The sequence below is a fragment of the Thermochaetoides thermophila genome (genome assembly GCF_000221225.1).
Source record: "Thermochaetoides thermophila DSM 1495 unplaced genomic scaffold scf7180000011821, whole genome shotgun sequence".
NCBI lineage: Eukaryota > Fungi > Ascomycota > Sordariomycetes > Sordariales > Chaetomiaceae > Thermochaetoides > Thermochaetoides thermophila.
This window is the reverse complement of record NW_006383037.1, coordinates 1,471,582-1,493,507: the sequence shown is the minus strand read 5'-3', so window position 1 is coordinate 1,493,507 and position 21,926 is coordinate 1,471,582. Positions and strand designations below refer to the sequence as shown.

Genomic DNA, 21,926 nt, shown 5'->3' with positions numbered 1-21,926 from the left:
TTCAATGCGTATACCTAACAAACAAACGCACAAAACTCCAATCTAACCCAAAAGCCCGTCTCTTAATGATTGATTTATCAAATTACAGTCCCCCATTCTCCGCTCTCTCCTTCCCCTTCCCTTTATTTACTGCCTCCTCATCTCCACTTTCATCTTCACTCACCCCACCCACACTATACATCTCCCGGCTCTCCCTCCCAGCGGCAGCATTATTTCCCTCCGTAGGACTTTTGACATGCAAAGAATCTAGCTGCGTCTCATCGAAATCGCCCGCCTCCAAGTCCCGACGCCTGTGCTGCTGCCGCAGCGACGACTGCCTGCGATGATGCGCCATGAACCCGGCCGAACCGTTCTCGCCGCCAGCCAAGCCCTGGTAGCCCTCATGCCGCTTATTTCGGCGGTCCTTCCAGACGAAGTAACCCCACGCGCCAGCGGCAATGATAACAATCACCAACACAATCTCACCACTCCTCCGGTAGGCTTCCCACTTGGCAGCATCCAGCTTCTCCTTCTCCTCCTGTTTGGCAGTCGTGCTGTTCCCAGCGGCGCCGCCGACTGTCGTCTCGGGGCCCTTCTCGCCGTCGAGACGACTATCGGTCGGCTTGCCGCCGATGGAGCTGATATCCACGCCCATGAAGCGGTCGAGCATGTCGCGCGTGCGGCGGGGAAAGTCGAAAGGGACCATGTGGCTGGCGTTGTAAAAGACGACGTAGGTCAGATTGCGTGCCTCCTGCCAGAAGCCGGCCGTCTCGCCCTCGAAGGTCCATTCCCGGCGGGGGGCCCAGGTGCCGGGGGAGAGTTCGAAGCCGCGGCCGCCGTTCCAAACCATGTTGCTGATCAGGGCTTCAGTGCCGAGGTGGTTACAGATGAGGTCTTCGGCACCAGAGAAGAGGAGGATGGGGATCTCGGCGAGGAGGTCGGGGAGGAGGTCAATGGATGGCTTGGACTTGACTGGGCGGAAGTTGGAGCTGACGAAGCCGGAACATTCGACCCAGCCGGTGACTTTGTTAGGGTTGACGTGCAGAGCGTTGACGACGTCCGTACGGCGGAGGTAAGGGGTGACGAATTTAAGGTCTGGAGGCCAGTTCATGCCACAGGACGGGTAGGTGTCCTTCAGGCGCACATCGTACATGTTGTAGCACATGCGCTGGCCTTTTTCGACATTGGACGTGAGCATCAACATATCCTGAAGAATCTTTTCGCAGTCTGGGTTGTCGACAGCAGCAGGACCGACAGCCAGCTCCTTCTGGCAGATGCGTAGCTGCACCTCGAGCTTGTTGGCGATGTCGCTGCCCTTCTTCACCAGCCCCTTTTCAAAGGCGTAGTTCAAGTATGCCTCGTATTGCTCGCGCGGGGAGATCCATCCGTTGCCGATGAGCAGGCCCTTAAGATTCCACTTGTACTTTATGTTGGGCTGCTTGTTGCGCTCCAGGATGCGTTTCGCGATATAGGGGATGTGTTGACCGGCATACGACTCGCCCGCAATGTACAGCTGCACAAAAAGAGGTCAGCTGGGTAACTTTCCCGTAACAGATCCAGGGTAACTCACATCATCATGCTCATACTCGGGGAACAGAGCATACCACTTCTCCAGGAACGTCACGAACTGGCTGGCCATTTCGTCGAGCTCGTGGACGTAGGCATTGGTGTCGACATAACTGTAACCGGTACCAACCGGGTTATCGACGAAGAGGACGTTGGCAAACTCGTTCCACGAGCCTTCGTTGTAGACTAGGGTATGGTCGTCCTTGAGACGGTAGGGGCCGATCTCCATAAGGGCGCCATCCTCGGAGCTGCAGCCCGGGCCGCCGTTCAGCCAGATAACAGTGCGCTGCCTATTCGCGATGTGTCTGTTCTGGAAGTGCCAGAAGAAAATGTTTCCGTTGTGCTCAGGCGTAATTTCAATGTGGCTAGACGTGGTTGTCAGCTTGTTGGCCTGGGAGGAACAGGAAGTCAGCGGGGAGGAAGCTTACCCAGCATGCATCTTAATCGGTGGCTCCTCGGGTGCGCCGGGAAGAGAATGAACGAAGTAATCGGCGGCCGATTTCTCTGCAGCAGCCAGCGAGGCCGCGCATGAAAGCAAAAGAGCCGCGACGGCCGTGGGCATGCGTAAAGAGCCCATCAAGGCCCTCATCCAGCTACGGCTGGGAGTCATGGCGATCGTGATGTTTAGCCCGTGCTGCGCGGTCCACAAACGGCGCGGCAACGGGAGTGAATGAGATAAAGAAGCGACAGCAATGGCAAACTACCTGAGAGTGTCGACCGCGATCATTGGGGGCCTGACAAGTCAAGCCAAACAAAGGGTTTTTTTTTCTTCACCTTGTGAAGTTGAGGTTGGCGCTCAGGGCTGGCCGAAGGGGTTCTTGCCTTCAAATGCGATTGGGACAGCGATGCAAGAAGCGGCTTACGACTGCAGGGGGCCAAGGGGCTTGGCGCGTGCGGGTCCGGACCCTAACAGTGTCGATTTCTCTTGGCTGAAGAGCTCGGCACCGTGCTGTATAAGCGCAAAAACGAAAGGCTTTCGATTGATGTCTGTAAACTCGGGACTTTGACTTTTAACATGCAGGAATTTGTTCGAGTTATCGTGGCAATTCCAGCCAGACATATGGAGTATCTGTTGTCGTTCCTCGGGAGTTTTGTTTCGGACGTGCCGCCTGGGCTGCTGCTCTCACCTCCACAGGTCAGGGCCAGTGAGCGTTTCACAGTGCTGGATCCGGATGACAAAGCACTCTGATTTCGCCACGTTCCCGATCAAGACTGAATAAGACAATCCCTTGCATTCTCTGAGGTTTAGATTAGTTTCCAGTTCTGTAGTTCAACTCGAACAGCGTCCATGTTCATAACAAGTACAGCAACGGTCAATGGGAATTCAAAGTTGAAAATGGGGAAGAACACGAGCGACTTGATCTGATGAAGATAGAAGTGGGCCCAATCGACAGCTGCCACCGGAACGGCCAAGCCATCTCCGTACGTCTTGGCGCCGTTGCCAGGCGCCCAACTTTGGCTCCAGATCTGAGATGAAGCTAAAAAAAATTCCTGTGGTCATCAATCTGTTGACATGGAATGGTGTCTCCTAGCACATCTTTGTTGGTGGACATAATACCAGTCTTGAACATATTTTGACATTTACCAATTCAATCTTACAACTGCAATTTGGTTACCAATGGCTACTCCCAAGACTTACATTGTCGAACATCTCGATGACGAGCTCGGCACCTGGTCTGAACTTGAATACACCTGCATCGCCCGCGAGTCTCATGCTGCCGGTGCCAAGTTCTTCCTCTCATCCATTCCACCCGAATTACAAATCCCTGAGCAATTGAGCAGCATTCCATCATTCACGGCTGAGACTCGGTCCGTTGAAGAACTGTTCGCCAACGATAAATCCCGGGTGTGCCTGCTTGATCCGGCAGCCGCGAGCGACCTTTCTCCTGAAGACGGAGATAAATTCGATGTGTTCTTGTTTGGCGGTATCCTTGGTATGTCTTTTTCTGTACCAGATCTCAAAATGGGCCAATTGTTAACATACCCATAGGTGACCATCCGCCTAGAGGTGAGTCATAAGTCTGAAACTGAATACTTAGCTCTAGCTGACAGGCGCAGATCGAACCAGGGAGCTCAGGAAGAAGGGTTTCGAAGGTCGTCGACTCGGCCCAATCCAAATGTCTACTGATACGGCAGTGAGAGTCACCCGGATGGTTGTTCAAGATAAAAGTGCGTCTCAATCATCCCTCCCTCCCACGTTTCGCATCAGTATTAACTGTTCACCAGTCCCCTTGGATAAGATCCCTTACATCGACAACCCCGAACTGAGATTCAATGAGCATGAGAGCACAGAAATGCCATTCCGCTATGTCAAGGGCGAGGACGGCATGCCGGTCATGCCTGAGGTAAAACCTTGCTCACTCTCGTCGTTGGTTTGGAGCTCCGCTAACGTATCACAGGGCATGTTCGAATTGATCCAGAAGGATGCCGACAGAGGTATTGATGATCTGCTTTGATACCCAGCATTCAGCAACAACGTTCATTTCTTTACGAAGCATGAGTTCTTCCGAATCGTTGCGATTTTGCGAATTCTTGATGCTTAACCCCTCCTAGCGTCTTGTTGTTTTACCCCTCTGCCCCTGATGAGCGGGGTCAACGTCTTATCTTATCATGGAGCCCCGCCGTCATCTCCAAGTCTCCAACCCCGAGCTCCAAGATCCCCAACTTTCCCCATGCGATGTTTTGCTTTGCTTTGCTGGTTTGTGCGAATTTTCAGCTATTGTTCAGGATACTGAGTGTGACAGACATATTCTTCGAAGATTGAATTCTTGAAAGCTTTTCTCGAAGCAGCCACACCGCAATGGCAGAGATACCCCCACCTCTCAAGATCCATCCTCCCTTGACCAACACCGCCTGCCCCTGGGCCACGACGCTAGACGATTTACGCCAGCTCTATGAGTGTCCCTCAACTGGCGCTGTCACGACTAGGACCTCTCTCATCCATGGTTTCGATCACGACCCATCTAGGCATCAATATTCCTTGTTTGACGTTACGTCTCACGCGTCTAACCTGGTGGATACCTCCCCGGTTCCGCAGGCAAACTCCAGCATTAACTCCCTTGGCTACAGCCATATCGTCCTCGCAACCTACTTGGAATTTCTCAAGATCATCTCCACTGAAAACCCCACGAATCCCCGGAACAAGACCTTCATCGTTTCAGTCACGGGCTTGCCCGAAGACATCATACAATGCTATTCTCTCATCGCCGCTGCGGCCCCCGATCTCGCGTTCCCCGTCGCAATGGAGATTAACCTCAGCTGCCCGAACATTCCCAACCGCCCTCCACCAGCCTACACTCGTGAAGGTGTCGCCAGCTACCTAGCTGCCATCCAGACAGCAGTCTCAAACAGCTCCCTGCCCCACCTGCCCGTGGGCATCAAAACCCCGCCATACACCTACATCTCTCAGTACGAAGCTCTCTTCTCCGCTCTTGAAGACAGCGCTGCCGCGTCTCCCAACAGGCTCTGTCCCCTGAGCTTCATCACCGCAACCAACACCCTCGGCTCCTGCCTCGTCCTGTCTGACTCCTCCCAGTCGGGGCTCACCCATCAACCTGTCCTCCCTTTCAACTCAACACACTCCCCTGCTACAACTGACAAACCATACACAATGGGCATCACTACCGGCGGACTAGGAGGTGTGGCTGGCGCACCGCTCCACCCCCTTGCCTTGGGGAATGTGTGCACTATCAGGAGGATGCTGGATGCTAGAAAGGGGAAGGGGTTGAAGCATATTCAAATTATTGGGGTCGGAGGAGTTCTGGATGCGGAGGGGTACATGAGAATGAGGGCGGCGGGGGCTGATGTGGTTGGATTGGCGACGGGGTTGGGAATTTTAGGAAGGGAGGTGTTTGAGGGGATTGAGAGAGGGTTGAAGAATGGGTGGTAGGAGATAGGTTGTGCTGATGGGGTTGGGTTTGCGAAGTGTTTTGCTTGCTCTTGAGCTGTCTTGGATTCTTTACGGGTTCACGTTTCATAGACGATACCCATTTGGTATCTTGGTCCAGTAGGAAGTCGCCTGGTCGCGGGTCTACCTTACATACGAATACCCGGTTCAGGATGATTCCGTGAGGAGAGAAATTCTAAGAATAGGGGCTACGAAGCAACCTATTATTCGTGATGGTAGCATCTTCTCTCTTTTTCCTTCCTACTTCCTCAGAGATTGATGCTAAGTGTTACTCTATCTCGCCATCCATTGTGAGCCTGATATCCTGGTTCTAGCGCCGCTTGGTACCGAGTTGACGGTCCAGGAAAAGGTTGTATTTTGGACATTTTTCCAGCAGTGAGAGAGTTTCTGGGGAAGGGTTATGTAGCACAGATAAAAAGTGTCATGCCGTGTTTGGGTCCTTCTTGACATTTATTGAAGTGCATTTAATAAATGCTTCAGGATCATGCTGTCTTGAATTTCTGATCTACGGTTCTCTCCAACTGCCCTTAGGTATCCAGGTGTGTCTATGCTTTCCATGGATATACGACTCCGCCAGCCCGTCAGCATCGGAGAATTACTCAAATAGCAGACTATCCAGATGAGGAAAGCGAAGGCAAAACCGGTTCAGATCACGGCTCTTGTGGTATATCCGCAGGTAGTGATATTTCTCCTAGCAGCAGTCAATCATCATGATGATGATGCAACAGGCAGCTTTCCAGAACACCCATGCAGCCAGCGCTTGTTGGTGTAGGCAGGTGGCTTTTCTGCGGGTGTTATGAGTAAGTGACTGTGCATGTCGTTCGGGAATTTTATATGCGCCTATTCAGCCTGAAAGCAAAACGAGATAATCTTGCCCATTGAGATGGATAGGCGGGGGAGCTGCCGTTATTTGCCGTAGATGTGAGAAGCAGTGAGGAAGGGACACCGTTTCATAGACGGAATGTGGTCACAACGGTGCCGGCAGTGGCTCTTTTTTTTAAAAAAAAAATTTCTGGGGAGATAATGTCTCTTTGGTGATTACGTCTAGGATCGCAAACTTTGTGTGTGAATTACAATGTTTATCGAGGTTCTACATCGTCCCGGCTGTGGAAAAATGTTATCAGTGGGATATGAATATGCCGGCCGGAAACTCGAGAGATAGCACTTGATCTGATCCTCATATAATCCCACTGGTTGGGGACTTGGGAAGGGCTACCGACCCAAGCAAGTGAACTTGGACTGATCTAGAGAATCTAGAGATACACCCTGCCATTTAACACATGAACAATGCCACAGCAGTAGTCCTCGATGACAATTGCTGGAACTAACGATCATGAGGTTCAACCTGTTGTGGAAAATTCATGACCAGGTCTGCTTGACACTGGCACTGCATGAACACAGAAGGGTCCAGGGGCATAGATATGGTGGGGCGGACATTTATTGGCGGACTTCGACACAGCAAATTCTCCAGGGCTGGAGAAATTGTGGGGAGAATGCGGGGTGGCTTGTCCATCCCCACATTGGGCAGTCATCAGGACAGGACAGGCAGGGTCTTCAGAGCCCACTTTCGCTGCTCACTTGGCTGTTTAGATGCTGCAGCGACACGGCAGCCGGCAGCAAGCTGAGCTCCTCAACACTGCTTCATAGGTACTCTATCTGTTGGCTCAATTGGGTGTCCTTTTCTGTAACAAATATACTGTTTCTTTCCCTGCTGAGTCGTCATTCTGCGGAACTCTGCACCAGTGAGCTTGAGAGACCATGATCGTGCAAATCTATTGCATCTGACGAGCAAACCGCGCAAGAAGTGATGTGACTTCAAGGCAAGAGTCGAGGGCGTCAACGGCGACGGTTGGAATAGCTTGTTGATGGCATCTGTTCTTCCTGACAGGCTCTGCTGGGCTTGACCCCAAAGCCAAGCCCAAGCGTACAGACAATCCCCCAAAATTGCCCCCACGGCGGCATCTCAGCTTTTGCTGCAGGGCCTCTTCCCGTGCCTAACTCCCTGGGTTGTCTCTATGGAATCCAACACCACTCACCTATCGCCATAATCGCTGCTTGTTGTCGCTGAGAAGCCGTCAACTCTACTCACCGTGGTTCGTGTCTATTCTCACGCCTTTAGTTTGAGGGAGTATCAACGGCGGCCGCCCACTCGCCCATATCCCATCCGCCCATTTCATCAGCCTTAATGGCTTTCCGCGCCTCTGCATCTTTATGTCTGGAACGACCCTTCGCTGAGATCTCCATCCGTTCTGAGTAACGGTAGCGGCAGACGCGACGGTCGTTGGCCCGGCCAAATTTCGACCCTCATTTTCTCTTGGCGACCGCGACTGCGACTTTCATCCAGCCAGCCAAAAAGCCAACCTTCCTCCATCGTCGTCGTCCCGGGAACCGTTCCGATAAACATCCTGGGAACATCTGGAAGCCGCCCCTACCACCCACCAAAGGCTGACCCCCGTGTTGTGCTGCATGCCTTGCAGACAGCAGCTGTCCATCCTGCACCACCCTCCTCTCCGATTCCCGGGATCTGTTTGTTCCCAAGAGCCATCCCATCCATCTGGCATCTGTCCATACCTACTACCTGCTGCCTACTACATCCACATGTCACAGCAGGTCCCAGTGTGGTGGTGATATACTTGTTGTCGCATGTTATCGCCGCATCTTCGCTTGTTGTTGCTGCTCGCCTGCTAGGTTATCGTTTCGTCCTTCTTTTTCCGGTTGCGTGTCTCCGGCTGTTTTGCGCGGGTGCGGCTCTGATGCCGAAACACCAATATAAGCCTGGTGCTTGAGGAACGCTGCAGCTTGCGTCTTGGGTCTTGGGATCATCTGCTTGCTTCAAAGACCTGCCTGCCCTCGTCGAAAGAGAAACGCTGGCTTTTCGCTCCATCGGTGCTCTACCACCGCCCTCCTTACACTTCACCTTTCCTCAGCCCACTCCTGGACCTGTCGTTCCCGACAACTCTTCCCGCCTCCCGACCGCCGCCTGCCAAGACAGGAGCAAGGAGCAACAGCCAACGACGGAATCCCGCCGGGACGGCTGACGAGTATTGAGGGCGGAAGATCCACAGCCCGCAGTGCCATCTCTGGCCCAACGAAGTGGTTGTCCTGTTCGAAGGGAAAACGAGACAGTCATCTTGCGGCTTATATGTCATTCTTGGCACGCCAGTTTGTTTGTTTTCTGCGCCCTTCTTTCACCCTAGAGTCTTAGCAGCCACGGCATGCAAATACCCTCACAAGCCCGGGGACTGTCTAAGGCCATGAATATTCGGCCTTGTCAACGTCATCTGGTTTCCTCTTTGTCGATTTCCGAGACCAAAGGGTGGCCTGGGATCAAGGAGCTTCCACAAAGGTTAGCATACGACCAGGCTAATTATTTGTCAGTACTCACGCGCACAACTCCCTGGAGGCTCCGAGCATCTTCGAAGCCCGGCCAGTTTTTGAGCAAGAAGTTTTTATTTGTCGGCTGCAGATATGGCAGCAGTACAGCAGCTCGAGCCCGTGCCGACCCCAGCCGGGCCCCAGAGCATCAACGACGAGACATATCACAGTGACGCTGATATGGGAAGAGAATCACCTCCGGCTGCCCCTGATCTGGCATTTGGAAGTGGCCCTCAGAGAGGAGACACCAGGATTGTCGTGGTCATTTATGGACCAGGCCAGGATAAAATCGTTGCCACATTCGCCGAGGTTTTAGGGAAACGATCTCGACTAAAAACCTGTTTCAAGGAGATAACGGCAGAGGATCAGGACTGGGTTGTCGGGCTTCCGTCAGAAAGTGCGAAGGTCGATATTGCGGAGAGGGACAGGAGGCTGGTTGTCGCCATCAACGCCCACTGCACTACCTTAGGGATGCCCCCCGACGTCTATCTTTCGGCTCAGTGTGATTATGAGTTCCTCTACACCGAAACCCCCTTCTTCCGACGAGATCTTGCTCGATTCGTTTCTCATGTTCTGGGGCAAATATCCCATCACGAGACGCTTATGGCAAAGCCACGAACATACTTCATCTCAACCACATTCCCAGACGTTCATGCTGCCCTGCCGAACATCGACATCTTGACTGTGGGATCGGATGCTGTTGAAATCCGTGTGGACCTTCTGAAAGAGCCTCGCGGCGACGGCACTTTCTCCGAGATCCCAAGCCTGAGCTATGTGGGAGAACAGGTAATGCTGCTCCGTCAGCGAACCGAACTGCCAATTATCTTCACGACAAGATGTACCAAAGAAAACGGCCGGTTTCCGATGGATAATCCTGACTTGTACTACGAGTATCTTTACCGAGCCATCCAGTGGGGTATTGAATACATCGATGTCGAGCTCTGGCTCCCCGAGCGCATCAGGAAGAAGCTGTACGAGCAGCGCGGCAACAGCCGCATCATGTCCGCATTCCACGACTTCTCTGGCACTTTCAAGTGGACCTCAACACAGGCAGAAGCGATTTTCGAAGAGTCCAAAAAGTATGCGGACATCGTGAAGATGATCGCTATCATCAACGACCATAACGAGAACTTTGAGCTCGAGTACTTCCGGTCCAAGATACGATCTCTGCATCCTAACGGACCGCCCTTGTCAGCAGTTAACATGGGCGAGACGGGACAGTTTTCTCGGACGCTCAATAAATGCTTCACACCCATCACTCACCCCTTATTACCCATCATTGCAGCCCCAGGTCAGATGAGCGCTGCTGAGATCAACCAAGCACTTGCTCTACTTGGCCAGCTTCCCAAGAAGAACATGTACGGTATCACGAGCCCTGCGATGCGAAGCTCAACACCCCAAGCCCCTTTCTACGAGAAGTGCTTCAACGAGCTCGGTCTCCCTCACCAGTTTGTCGTCGTCGAGTGGCAACCAAAGGCAGGTTGCATCGGTGCCTGGGTCAATCAACGTAATTTTGGTGGTGCCTACCTCAATCCAGCCGTCTCTATAAAATCGCTTCTCTCCCACAGCAGCTTCCTCTCTTCGCTGAACAACGGCGTTGGCCCTGTCCTGAGTGAAGCTGCTCGCCTAATCGGCGTGGTTGACACCATCGTCGTGCGCCAGGCCTCATCCAGCACTGGGGCATCTGCCACAGCCTCGATCCCCTCCAGCCCGCCGCATACTCGTAACGGGGGTGACTCCCTCACAGGAAGTAGTACTCTGACAGGATCCGGGGCGATGCAATCCGGCCTCCCTCCCAACACATCCCTGATTTTGGACAACGCCTCATGGAAGGGTATACTTAGCACATTAATCCGTGACTTAGCTCCATCAGCATATTTTGGCTGTGCCGCTGTCGTGTTAGCCTCCTCAGCAGAAGACGCTGCTAGCGCGCTATTTGCTCTAAAAGCACTCAAGGTCGGGAAAGTGTACACCGTCGGCTTCAAGACGCCACCCGCGTTCGGAAAGGACCTCTTAATTGAGCCATTTACCAGTTTAGAAAGTATCCAACGTGCTCGAACAATCGGCGGAGGGGCAGAGGTTGCCGGTTCCGGAGCCGGGTCCCCATTCCTTGTGGTAAGCGCCCTCGGCCCGGAGAAGAGTGCCTTAGTCGGGATGCTGGTGAGGTTATTCGGCTCTAGAAATCCTGCATCATCTTCTTCGACATCAGGTGGAGGTGCAAAAAAAGTGTTCCTTGACCTGGCCGACCGGAGTGGGATGAACTCGGTTGGCAAAGGGGGCGATCCAGCGGTGATTGCTGAGCAGAGTGGGTTTGCGGCGTACGGCGCGGCGGATGTGGCTGCTTTTACGACGGTCGAGACGCTGAGGTTGTTGGTTGGGCAGAATGTGCCGTATAGCTTTGTCCGGTTGGCTAGTGGGAGGACGTTGTTCTGACCTTAGGTTGGGTTTTCGGTTTAAGTGACAAGGGTGGGTGAGGAATGAGCTCATGAACTGACCTATTAGTTTGGATATAATCAGTTTGAACATTAGCAAGGCTGTATGACATCTGACCCTCACAGAGACGATATTCTACCAAGGCGACTGGTCGAAGCACACGTGAGTATTGAAAAACGGACCATCTCCTCAATGGTTAGATCACTTTGCTTGGGTAAAATGCGAGCTTCGATCGGCCAATACAGGTCACCTGAGAACACTCTCCGATAGTTCCCATCACGTCGGCATACCCTGCAGCACACACAGTCAGCCTACATATCACCGACCACCTATTCAGTCGGGACGTACCTGATAGTTTGGGGGACGGTTGGATACAACAATCGAAACACAGTTGGAAGCTTTGACTTGGGAGTTCAAAGGCAACAGAAAATGTCGACAACTTGACATGATCTTTTGAAAAAAAAAAATAAAAATGGGGGGCATTTAGAGAGGATACAAAAAAAAATCAAGTCTTCAGTACTGGGAGTGAGAGGACACTATCGAACAAAGTAACATACATCGCTATCCGGAATTTGACAATCAGAGCATAGCAGGGAGGGAGCAAGAGCAGGATTATGCCAGAGGTTGAGGGACGATACGTAATGCTCCCAGAGATGAGATGGAAGGCTAGGGTGACCGAGGTACATATTGAAGGAAATGGACTCTGCGTTGCTATCTGTTCACCTATACACCCACACCACTCTCCACATACGAGATTTCGCACCAACCTGCCCGTTACCAACCTCAAGTGCCTGAATGTATGAGATACCGGCATCGTCTGCCTACTGTCTCCTATCCCCATATAGATCATTACCCCTTGTCTTGATTCTACCGACTCTGAAGCACGACTTTTTCTGTCCTACAAAGTTGACGAAGGGAAAAGGGAACATTGTCCAGGAGCGTAGAGAAAAGAATTGGGGAATGAGTAGCCTGAACGATACCAAGATGTTGGAGCCGATGCTCTACGCTGCCGAGGTTGAATCCCCTCTCCTTCTGCCTAGGTAGGTAGCTACTCCATATATACACCTAACAGATCAGGTCTAAGTGCTAAAATACATTCTAGGTAAACAGTCGGAGGTTACCTCGGATGCCAATACATCGTTTTGAATGTCTTTAATCACTCTCTGTGTATGTTGTTCCATGCCATACAGCGAGCCCTTTTGGGGACGGAATTTCGGGTGCCGCTTCCGAAAGAGGACTAAATGCATGCAGTAAGAGGGGTGATCGACTTTCGCGTCGAACTAAAGTGTGGGGTGAATGTCAGTCACACAGGAGGAGCAAAAAAAAAAAAGAATATCCAAAAATCATTGGCGGTATGTATTGGTTATACCGAGGGTAGGAAAGTAGGTAGTGAATGATTCTCTACGAGAGGCGGAAGTGGCAGTGGACCATACATAATACGAGTCTCGCTGTAGAGATCGCGCAGAACTATATTGGTATGTCCAGACTTAGTCCAGGATAATTTACCATGTTACCTACAAGCCCATCGACAATAGGAGTTTGTGTGGAAGGAGGCGGCGCCGATATTTTTATATGGGACCCTGAGGGAGTTGAGATCAGGTTTTGAGGACACGAAGGCCATCCTTGCCTGACTGTCAACAGTCATGGCCTGAATCTATGCCCCTCGAACTGATCAATAAGCTTGTCCAGTTCGACAATGAAGGGTTCTCGTTCTGCGCAGTTCCTCCTTTCAGGAAGCCGCCGCTTAGGTTCAAGCGATCAGTCCCTGGTATTCATCCCAGGAAGGACCATGGAATCATACGCTCCGTGGGTCTGGGACAACTTACGTTGCAGCCAGCAGATACGAGTTTCTCGCCTTCAGCTCATGCGTCAATCTTCGCTGAAATAGACAAGAAGCCCGATAGGGAGCCGCGGATAGGCCTGGATGAGCCCCAAACTCCATGCCAAACCATGGCCCTGGGTCAAACATGATGCTTTCGCAAGGATAAATTCTTGCGGGAAGTGGAGAGAAGGAGAACTCCGGTGAACCGTACTGTTCCTGACCAGGGAGAAGAGACCAGCCTTACAGGAACCATCGCACATGGCGGCCCGATGTCAAACTTTATGACATGAAACGTTCATCTTCAACATTGGATTGGAAACACAAAGCGTATTTCGATCCCCTCAACTCTCTGCTGAACATTTCAAACGAGCAACTGTTGACGCTGACAAATTAGGTTCCTTCGATATCCTGAGAAGCTTTCCGGAGGAGATTACCACCTGCTGCTTCCGTAAGTTAGGAAAAGGGGGGGGGGAATCTGATAAAGGCTGGGACAGTGCCGATACGGGGGTTATGATGCGTTCATGTCAGCTCTTCTTACCGTTTTCAGAACCTGATCTTAAGCCAAGTTAGTAAAGGCTCACACCTGCTGTCACAAACCTTGCTGAGCCCCTTGTTCTTTGTTCGACCACAACTTTTTTGGACCTAATGCCCCTTTCGAGACATCCCGCGATACGCTTCCGAGCAACCGAGCGGTGGGCAACTGACAACTGCTGACAAAGCAGCAGGCATTTTTCTAGGCTGACGTTATGGAAAAGCTTCGGACCGATACGTTGTAGAGGTGGTGAGCAGGAAGGACAAGGGGAAGATCGGGCATACCGCCGGAGATGGATGAGGCGATGCTTGGCGTTCGGCAGATGGATCTCCGTCTGCCGCGTGGTGAAGAGCAACCCTAGCCGTTGTACCACGGTTGGTCGTTGTCGATGCGCTTGTGCAGAGCTTGTGTATAAACGACATTGGTTTAGCGTCCGATCGTCGTCGGGCTCCTTGCAGGCTCAAAGACTAGCTCCGATATCATGGTTACACTGAAGACTGGACGCTGGACAGGTCACCACGACACCGACAGAGTACAACCTCCCTGCCACATCGATACCGGCCTCCAGGGCCAAACTAAGCGCGCGGCATCTATCGCTGCTGTACACACCCTGTTCCTGGTCAGCATAAGTACGATGTGTGCTGTAGGGCTGCAAGGTGCGTCAGTCGAATACCGCAAAAAGCCTTGGACCGAAATGTCAGGGGCTGATGCCGTGGCGAGGTCGGCGACAAGGGCGGGCGTCTTTAGTCCGTAAGGTGCCAAGGATCGCCGACTTCTGGGGAGCAGCCGAAGAGGAAGGGAGGAGTTTGATGGCCGAGATTTGCGGGGTACAGCGAAGGGGGCAGAGTGGTGCTTAAGCGAGCGGCATAAGATGCTCAGTGTAGCAGCACTCCGCACACAGACCGACGATGGGCGGTTTCAATCTCGGGCCATGAGCTGCAATTGGAGGGCAGGGGCGGTTGAATATTGTGACTTCCATGACCTTGATGGGTTTGTAAGCCAGAAAAAGGTTCCAAGGCCGAAAGCTTGCTGGAAGATGCCGGGACGTCGATATTACTTGTTTATGTAGCGGCATAGTAGCTAAAGCAACGCTGGTAGATGCTTCGCGTCCTCGAGATCCAGGTTCCTGCAGAAGACGTGGCGTGCAGTCTGAGCTTGTTTGTAAAGAATGTCACAGAAATCATGTTCGGGGCTTGAATAATGGGCTCCCATTGGTTTGAGATCGCGCTAACGACCTGCTTGGGAAAGCTTGTGAGAGGAAAAGAAGGCGAAACAGATTGAGTGGACCTCCTCGGGTTCTCGAAAGAGCTTCCATAGCGGTCCTGTTATAATTTCTAGATAGGGTAGGTCGCACAGCAGATCAACGGCTCCAGACCCAGAGGACCGTTAACGGCGATCGGTTGGATGATCGTCGGGGTTCTCTGGGAGAATCGGTTGTTGACAAGCATTATTGAGGGCCAGCTCGTTGTTGGACACCAGTAGCCACGTGAGGTGGCACCGGCTAACAGCACTTCGCTGCTGGCGCCAGCATGGAATGTACGTGAGCCTGGCTGATTGGTCTGTTTGTCTTTTCGGCGGATACGGTCTGATTCTGGCAATTGCATATTCTGCCTGACGTCCTGGATTCGGACTATCGTAAAATGAGCCGCGTTGGCCGTTGAAAGTCAGGGCCAGGAACACAGGAACAACGGTGCAGGCGAGAAGTCAAGCTTCTGGCAGCTGTGAGTGAGCTGAAAGCTGGCAAGCCGCGAACCGCGCTGTTGCTTCTATCTCAGCGGCCCCACAGACTCGCCACAGGGGACCCTTCAGCGGGAAGGGAGCTGCCGTTGCAGCCCCATCGGCCCCATTGGCCTCATCAGGCCCCTCCCTCATCCACTGAAGACTTGGCACCTGGCGAGCTGGCAGGTCTGGCCTCCAACTCAGCGCACCTCCAAGGTGCCATCCCCGCACATCCAAGCCATCCAATGCACGACAGCTTTCCATCCCAACGTCTGCGTCTCTTAGGGCCCCCCCCCCCTCCTCCTCCCCAAATGCGCCATGTTCTTGGGAATAGTTTGTGCGGGATCGCATGCTCCTGTCCGTGGCCAGCAATGTAGCTACATATATGCGCACAGAATGCTCTCCAAGATAGCCGACATAAGCACTGCGACTCTGGGGTTAACGTAAGGGCTGTTGTGTCTTTGTTCTTCATTTTCAACGACAACGACGCCGATTCTCTCACCATGCGATGAACAAAAATATGTATATCTAACGTTTTGATCCCTGCATCGGAGCATATGCGGCTTGAGAGAGTTGACAGCCAGCTGCCTTCGGTCCAACAGATCCAACATCTTCTTGCATCACAAGCCACGCGCGCAACTTCGATTAAGCTTGCTTGGACGCTGGTCTAAGTGCCGCAGCCCGCAGCCCGCAGCTCACCTTCTCATCAAGCACCACGGACTGCGACGACAAGCCTACGCCCGTACATGTGTGCTTCCATGGTTCAGTCCGATTGACGCTGGCTGAAGCTGCACTGGATAATTGCTATGTCTCATGACCTATAACCCCGGTCTTGGATGAATGTGAGCGTGTCCCCGTTTAAAATCCAGGACAGGGCCGGTATCAATTTGCCCAATCCCCAGGAGACACCGCGGCCCCTTACACATAGCCGGCCGCTTTGCCGCCTGCCGCCTGCCCACTCAACCCGCCTTTCACACGATTTGCTCTCCGTGACCCTCCTGGGCGCGATTCGCCAAACTCGTCCACTTGCTCCAGCTTGTTGCCCGGTCAGCAAGCAGTCGTTCCTCGATAGTAGCCCCTGAGATTGGTCTCGTCGAGGTCCAACTGAACTCGCAGATGTTCATCCGCCTTGCGCTAGAATTGGTGCATTGCTGTGAGCCGTGAGCTTCTCAACTAACCCAAGGTCCTAAACCTCCTGTGCTCAAAAGTTTGAGCGCTCGAAGCCGCATCATACATCGAGTTGACCGGTCAGAGCGAATCTTTTCTGTTCACCTGGAAGACTAGATTATACAATCTCTCTCTCGACTTTCAAAGAAATCTCGGCGCCCTTGACAGGAAATACTGTCTCAACACACTCGCATCAAGCATCTTCGAGCTTCATTCAACAGCACTCTCTTTCGGACAAGGCGTACCAACTTCTTCTTTCTCGAGTCATTGTCAAAGAACGCCATGCCTCGAAGGTAGCAGCAGCTTTTGCTCTTCAGCTTGACGACACTCAAGATCGAAATTTCAACGCCATTACTTCTCCCCATCGTCTTGAGAGCACGCAGGCAAGCCATGTCGCATCCATTCGGCCCCGGGGTAGTGGCAGCCCTGCCCCGGATGCCACCGGGCCCCGTGCCACGAGTCAGCATCGAACGCCTTCCTAGTAGGCGACCCATCAACGAGCCTCGAGAAGCCATGAACTGCAAGTCGTGCCGAAAGCGAAAAGTATGTCATCGGTACACGTATGGCCAAGACATGGCACTAAATTCTGGCTGCAGATCAAGTGCAACCGTCTTCGTCCGTCTTGTGAGGCATGCCAGGTATTTCAGTGTCCATGTATCTATGGTACGTTCTGGCAAACCTTATGTTATAGCCTTCTACGAACAACGGCTGGTTGGCAAGAGATATCTCCAACTGACGAGTAGATAGATGCTGTCCCTAAGAAAAGGGGCCCGAAAACCGACGTGTTGGAAGCTCTTTTGAAAAGAGTTGACGGACTGGAGGCGAGGTTGAAAGAGAAAACAGAGGGCGAGGCAAAGACGTCTGACGATGCCTCTGTAAAAGCCCTTGAAGGATCCAGCGTCCCTCAAGAAGCAGGTACCACGTCTGCGAAGAGCGAAGGGAACAACAGCACCCAAGATTCGCTTCTCTCACCTGCACCATCGAGGTCAGTCCGAACAAGCGCTTGCCCCATACTCCAATTGCTGACTTCACCAGCTCGCCACCTCCAGAAGTGCCCCATGAAGCGCTAATAGACATATACTTTTCACGCTTCCACGACAAGCCGTTTCATATATTTGACGAGTCTACCTTTAGACAACGTCTCCAGCTTAACCAACTCCCAAACTATCTGCTTCATGCGCTCTATGCAGTAGCAGCACGGTGCGCCCCTCACCCTAATGGTTTCCAGGCCGCTGCCAAACTCAGCGAACAGTACTCTGCGCAAGCAAGACGAGAAATTGACACCGATGAGCCATCTGTGGATGCGCTCCAGGCTCTTATCCTCCTCGTAACAGCCTTCACTGCCCAAGGCAAAGGCAAGAAGGCTTACATGTTGTTAAGTACGGGATATCCGTCCTCTGTCAACAGGATTGGCGCTAATCTCTTTCACAGCCAGCGCCGTTGGTATGGCCATGGCTCTGGAGCTGCACAGGGAATTAGACATCAATGCGCGCGTTACTTCTATCGAACGAGAAACACGACGGCGGCTGTTCTGGACATGCTACTTGCTGGATAGGTTCTTGTCTTGCGGCTCGAGACGTCCGTGTCTGATCTCGGATCGCGCCATTCTTCTGCGCTTACCGTGCTGGTCGCCCAACCCAGCTTCACTGCCGATCGAGGGCGACTTCTTCCAGAGCTACGCCAACTTTCAACACATACAAGCCGGAGGAAAGAAGCATCAAGGGAGTAGTGCCATGCTAATTGATATCTGTCGTATCCTTGGCATCACGAATCAGTATCTGGCTGCTGGCGGTGTTAAGGGGGATTCCCATTTCCCCTGGCATTCCCTATCCAACCTCTCCAAGATCCGCCAGGAGCTGGATATCTGGGCTTCGGGAACTGAGGAAGTGTTCTCTAGCCTGAATTCTTTGTTTCGCCGGCCAGACTCCACGATGCTCGTACTCAGCAAGCTCATCTACCACCTCATTCATTGCCTGATTTACCGACCTTTTCTACCGATTGACTTAGCAGAGCTGGCTGGGTCTGGACAGCACCAGTCATGGCAGATAGAGGCTACGAACCTGTGCTTCCTACATGCAAACGCCATCACGGAGCTGGTAGAGCTTGGCAGGCAAGCAGGGTCGATTGAATGGCCGGCATTTGTGGGCTATTGCATCTGCACAGCTGGCACAGTTCACATCCACGGAGCGCACTATAGCCGCATTGGCAACGCTGGGGACATGAACGTGTTCGCCTCCTCAGCCGACTTCTTGTCACGAGAGATGCAGCAACTTAGCGAACTACGGCTTGCCTGGGCCTGTGTTCAACACCAGCGCGAAACGCTTCAGCAGATGTACAACGCGCATTCAGAGCTTGTGAAGAGCCTCGCTCACAACCCAATGCGTTACTCACCCGTTTTCCATCTGGAAGACTTTTTCGACAGATACTCGAACATGGGCGGCGGGTCAGGAGGCCCCAGCTTCAGCTTCGACACGGCGAATCTCGGCCTGTGCGATGTAGTGCTCGATTTTGCCCCTGACACGAACCCGAACCAGAACCAACCTCCTGTTTACACGTCCCATCTCAACCAGACATCCGATCCTGGACCTCCTCGCCCCAGCCCCCTTAAGAGGAAGAGTTCAATGCAGTCTGGCCGGCCGAGGCCTGAGTTGTCATGCTTACTTTCTCTCAACAACACAGCTTTTAATACCCCTCCGACGCCCGCTATGTCGACCCCAAGTAGCGCTCGTCGCTCGATGTTCGCCACTCCTACCATGCCATCGCAACCATCGCCCAGCATGATGCATTCTCCTACGCCGTTGACGTCGCCGCATGGGTTACCACAGAAGGTTGTTGGAGGGTTTACGGCGAATGCGAACAATCATCCGACGCCCGTGCCTCATAACAATGGCTTGGGAACTACGTTTGGCAACGCCGGTGGTGCGAACAGCGCCTCAACAGCAACGCCAGGCTTCGGTCTGAGTGCTTCAGGCAACGGCAGCGGGACCCATCACCTACGCAGTCCAACAACTGGGCCAGCCAACGGTCAGGGGTTCGATCATGGCTTGTTTGGAGGTATACCCGCCAACACGTTCTCCACAACTACGCCACCGGGATGGAATAGTAGCGAGGATAAGCCAGGAGGACAGGTCAACAACACTACTGTCGGGAACATCAATGCTACAGGCCCAAGTGGTAGTGTCTCTACAACCAGTGATACGAGTCCAGCGACCACTGCGGATAGTACGGGCACAACGGGCGGTCCAGGAGAGGAGAAAGATCCATTCCTCAGCTTGTTGGAGCAGCTTGCTGAGAACGAGGGATTACTTGGTGGGACGGGAAGTGATCTGGATTTCTTTTTGACGGGGACGCCAGCCCCGCCGCCGGGGACAGCGTGACCTCTTGAGTCGGATTGAACGAGGCACGGAAAGGAAAAGCGGACTGTGAAGGGGCAGCAGTCGGTTTAGGGGCCTATGTATCAAAGTGTGTGAACTGGAGGATGGGCATCAGGAGCCGGGATTAAGGATAGGGTAAGGTAGGAGTATCTTGGGAGTTAGGGGCCTACAAAAACAGCACTCGGGTTGGATAAGGGGGAATAACCTACCTACATAAATGCCAGGCACATACGGTCTGGATCAGTGGTTCAGCTACCTAGTTGTGTGGCGTTTGGAAGAGATAACAGCCATGACTTCAACCTAGTGTGTACATAATACATGTGTCCTATGGGCATCCATCGAAGATGATTGGTATGCTCGGAATCAACTGAAGTCAACGAGGCCAAACAAACAGCGTCGGCAAAAGCATTATATATATGTGTGTGTGTGTGTGTGTGTGTGTGTGTGTGTGTGTAAGTCTTCGACAGTGAAACAACCACCAAGACGTGCCGAGTAAAGCAAGATCAAGTTGCCCTTCTTTCACGAAGTATCCGTACCGACCTAATCACCATCCCAGCCCATTTATTTAGACGCATCCTTCCTTTCAAGATCCCATATTAAAACAATCCCACCATACCTATCCCAGTCTCAACGCCCTGTTACCAACCAACCCATAAACTCCATTCCAAATCCATCCCATTCAAACCCATCCCATTGTAATCCTAGTACCCACTCTGCTCCCTCTGATTATCCCCTTCCCCCTGACCATCTCGACTCCTCTCTGCCCCTACCCTCGCCATCCTCTCCTTCTCCTCATCGCCCCTCAACTTAGCAAAATAGGCCTTCACATCCTCCGCGCTCACCACCTTCCCACTGCGCGCAAACTCTTCGAAAAACGGCATTAGCTTGTCCTTCAAATGCTGGTACGCCATGACGCCCTCAATAGCACGCACGCGGTCGATTGTGCGGAGGGCGGATTCGCCCCGGTCGTAGAGTGATCCGCCCGAGGAGGTACCGCCTTGGGGATTGGTCGGGTCGCCGCCGTCGGAGGAGAGGGGGGGTTCGTAGGTTTCTTCTTCTTCGAGGAGGTGTGGGTGAGGGGTGAGGAGGGGGAAGCATTGGGGGCAATGGCAGAGGTGGGCGCGGAAGTCGGATTTGAAGAAGAGGGAGAAGCGGCCGGGAGGGGCTGGAGGGAGGGAAGAGAGTTTGCAGGTGGCTTTAGAGGGGTCTTGCGTAGGTTGAGAATCAGTGGGGGTTGGGAGGGGGGAGGCTTCGCTTCGGGGGCGCTTCATGACTTGGGAGTCAGATGCGTCGTCGGCGGAGGGATCGTCTGAGGATTTGCGTTTCTTGGAGGAGGAGTTGCCGTTGCTAAGGGGGGCAGCGGGTAATTCTTCTCGCTTGATGTCGGCCACTTCGGGAGAGTTGGTTGAAGCTTCGCTGGGCGGCTTGTAGTACACAGGAGCGAGGAAACCCGGAGCGCCGGCGTAGCGCTTGAGCCAGGGGTAGGCGTCTAGGCACTTATAGCAGATGAAGCCTTCGAATTCGTCCTCGTCGGGGAAGCCGGGCGGCATAGGAGGGTCATCTTCTTCCTCCCCTTCTTCGGGAGCTGCTTCATCGCCTTGTTCTGCTTCCGCCACAACGTCGCCATTCTGCTGTTCGGCCCCAGCATCTTCTACGATGGTAGGCAAGCCATTTTGATCATCTGTCTTGACTTTGGTCTTGGTCTCATCCTTTGGCAGGTCCTTATACCACTCGGGTCCAAGACCGGCAAGACACCCAGGGTGATACCAGTCCTCGCCGCAACCACCTGTCTCGTGTGTGCCCAGGCCAAGGCACTGGAACATGGTGCCCTTCTGCTTGAAGGGGTCATAGTAAACCTGGCAACCACAGAAAAGGTTGCGAAAGTTGATGTTGTACTTGTTATTCGCATCGGGCTCCTCAGAGTGCACACCGCCCTTGGTGCCAGTCTCGGGGTTGATGCGCAAGTTGCACGGGGCCGACGAAGGGAAGCGCGTGGTACCACAATCGCAAGTGAAGTTGCGCTTGTGAACAACTCGACGAGAGTGTGTTCCC

The 21,926-nt window shown here is 53.0% G+C and overlaps 6 protein-coding genes across 6 annotated transcripts in view; 4 read left to right on the top strand and 2 right to left on the bottom strand.

The window, feature by feature from the left end:
* Positions 1-82: 82 nt before the first annotated feature.
* CTHT_0063260 (carboxypeptidase B-like-like protein) lies at positions 83-2,155 on the bottom strand (the record flags this gene model as incomplete). Its single annotated transcript, XM_006696570.1, has 3 exons — positions 83-1,492; positions 1,550-1,910; positions 1,974-2,155. The coding sequence occupies 3 exons, from the start codon at positions 2,153-2,155 to the stop codon at positions 83-85; spliced, it is 1,953 nt and encodes a 650-aa protein (XP_006696633.1).
* Positions 2,156-3,163: 1,008 nt separating this feature from the next.
* CTHT_0063250 (uncharacterized protein) lies at positions 3,164-4,001 on the top strand (the record flags this gene model as incomplete). Its single annotated transcript, XM_006696569.1, has 5 exons — positions 3,164-3,479; positions 3,536-3,553; positions 3,604-3,714; positions 3,772-3,890; positions 3,945-4,001. The coding sequence occupies 5 exons, from the start codon at positions 3,164-3,166 to the stop codon at positions 3,999-4,001; spliced, it is 621 nt and encodes a 206-aa protein (XP_006696632.1).
* A 344-nt stretch (positions 4,002-4,345) lies between these two features.
* Positions 4,346-5,434, top strand: CTHT_0063240 (dihydroorotate dehydrogenase-like protein; the record flags this gene model as incomplete). The annotated part of the gene is made up of 1 exon (XM_006696568.1): positions 4,346-5,434. The coding sequence occupies one exon, from the start codon at positions 4,346-4,348 to the stop codon at positions 5,432-5,434; it is 1,089 nt and encodes a 362-aa protein (XP_006696631.1).
* A 3,486-nt stretch (positions 5,435-8,920) lies between these two features.
* On the top strand, positions 8,921-11,260 carry CTHT_0063230 (3-dehydroquinate dehydratase-like protein; the record flags this gene model as incomplete). Its single annotated transcript, XM_006696567.1, has 1 exon — positions 8,921-11,260. One exon carries the CDS (start codon positions 8,921-8,923, stop codon positions 11,258-11,260), a length of 2,340 nt encoding a protein of 779 aa, XP_006696630.1.
* A 5,753-nt stretch (positions 11,261-17,013) lies between these two features.
* CTHT_0063220 (uncharacterized protein) lies at positions 17,014-19,877 on the top strand (the record flags this gene model as incomplete). The annotated part of the gene is made up of 4 exons (XM_006696566.1): positions 17,014-17,043; positions 17,383-17,485; positions 17,550-17,879; positions 17,932-19,877. 4 exons carry the CDS (start codon positions 17,014-17,016, stop codon positions 19,875-19,877), a joined length of 2,409 nt encoding a protein of 802 aa, XP_006696629.1.
* Positions 19,878-20,575: 698 nt separating this feature from the next.
* CTHT_0063210 (uncharacterized protein) overlaps positions 20,576-21,926 on the bottom strand; it is a gene marked incomplete at both ends in the record, with an annotated part of 1,689 nt that continues 338 nt past the window's right edge. The window contains one exon of the mRNA XM_006696565.1: positions 20,576-21,906. Coding sequence (XP_006696628.1) covers positions 20,576-21,906 — 1,331 coding nt within the window. The remainder of the gene's footprint in view (positions 21,907-21,926) is intronic.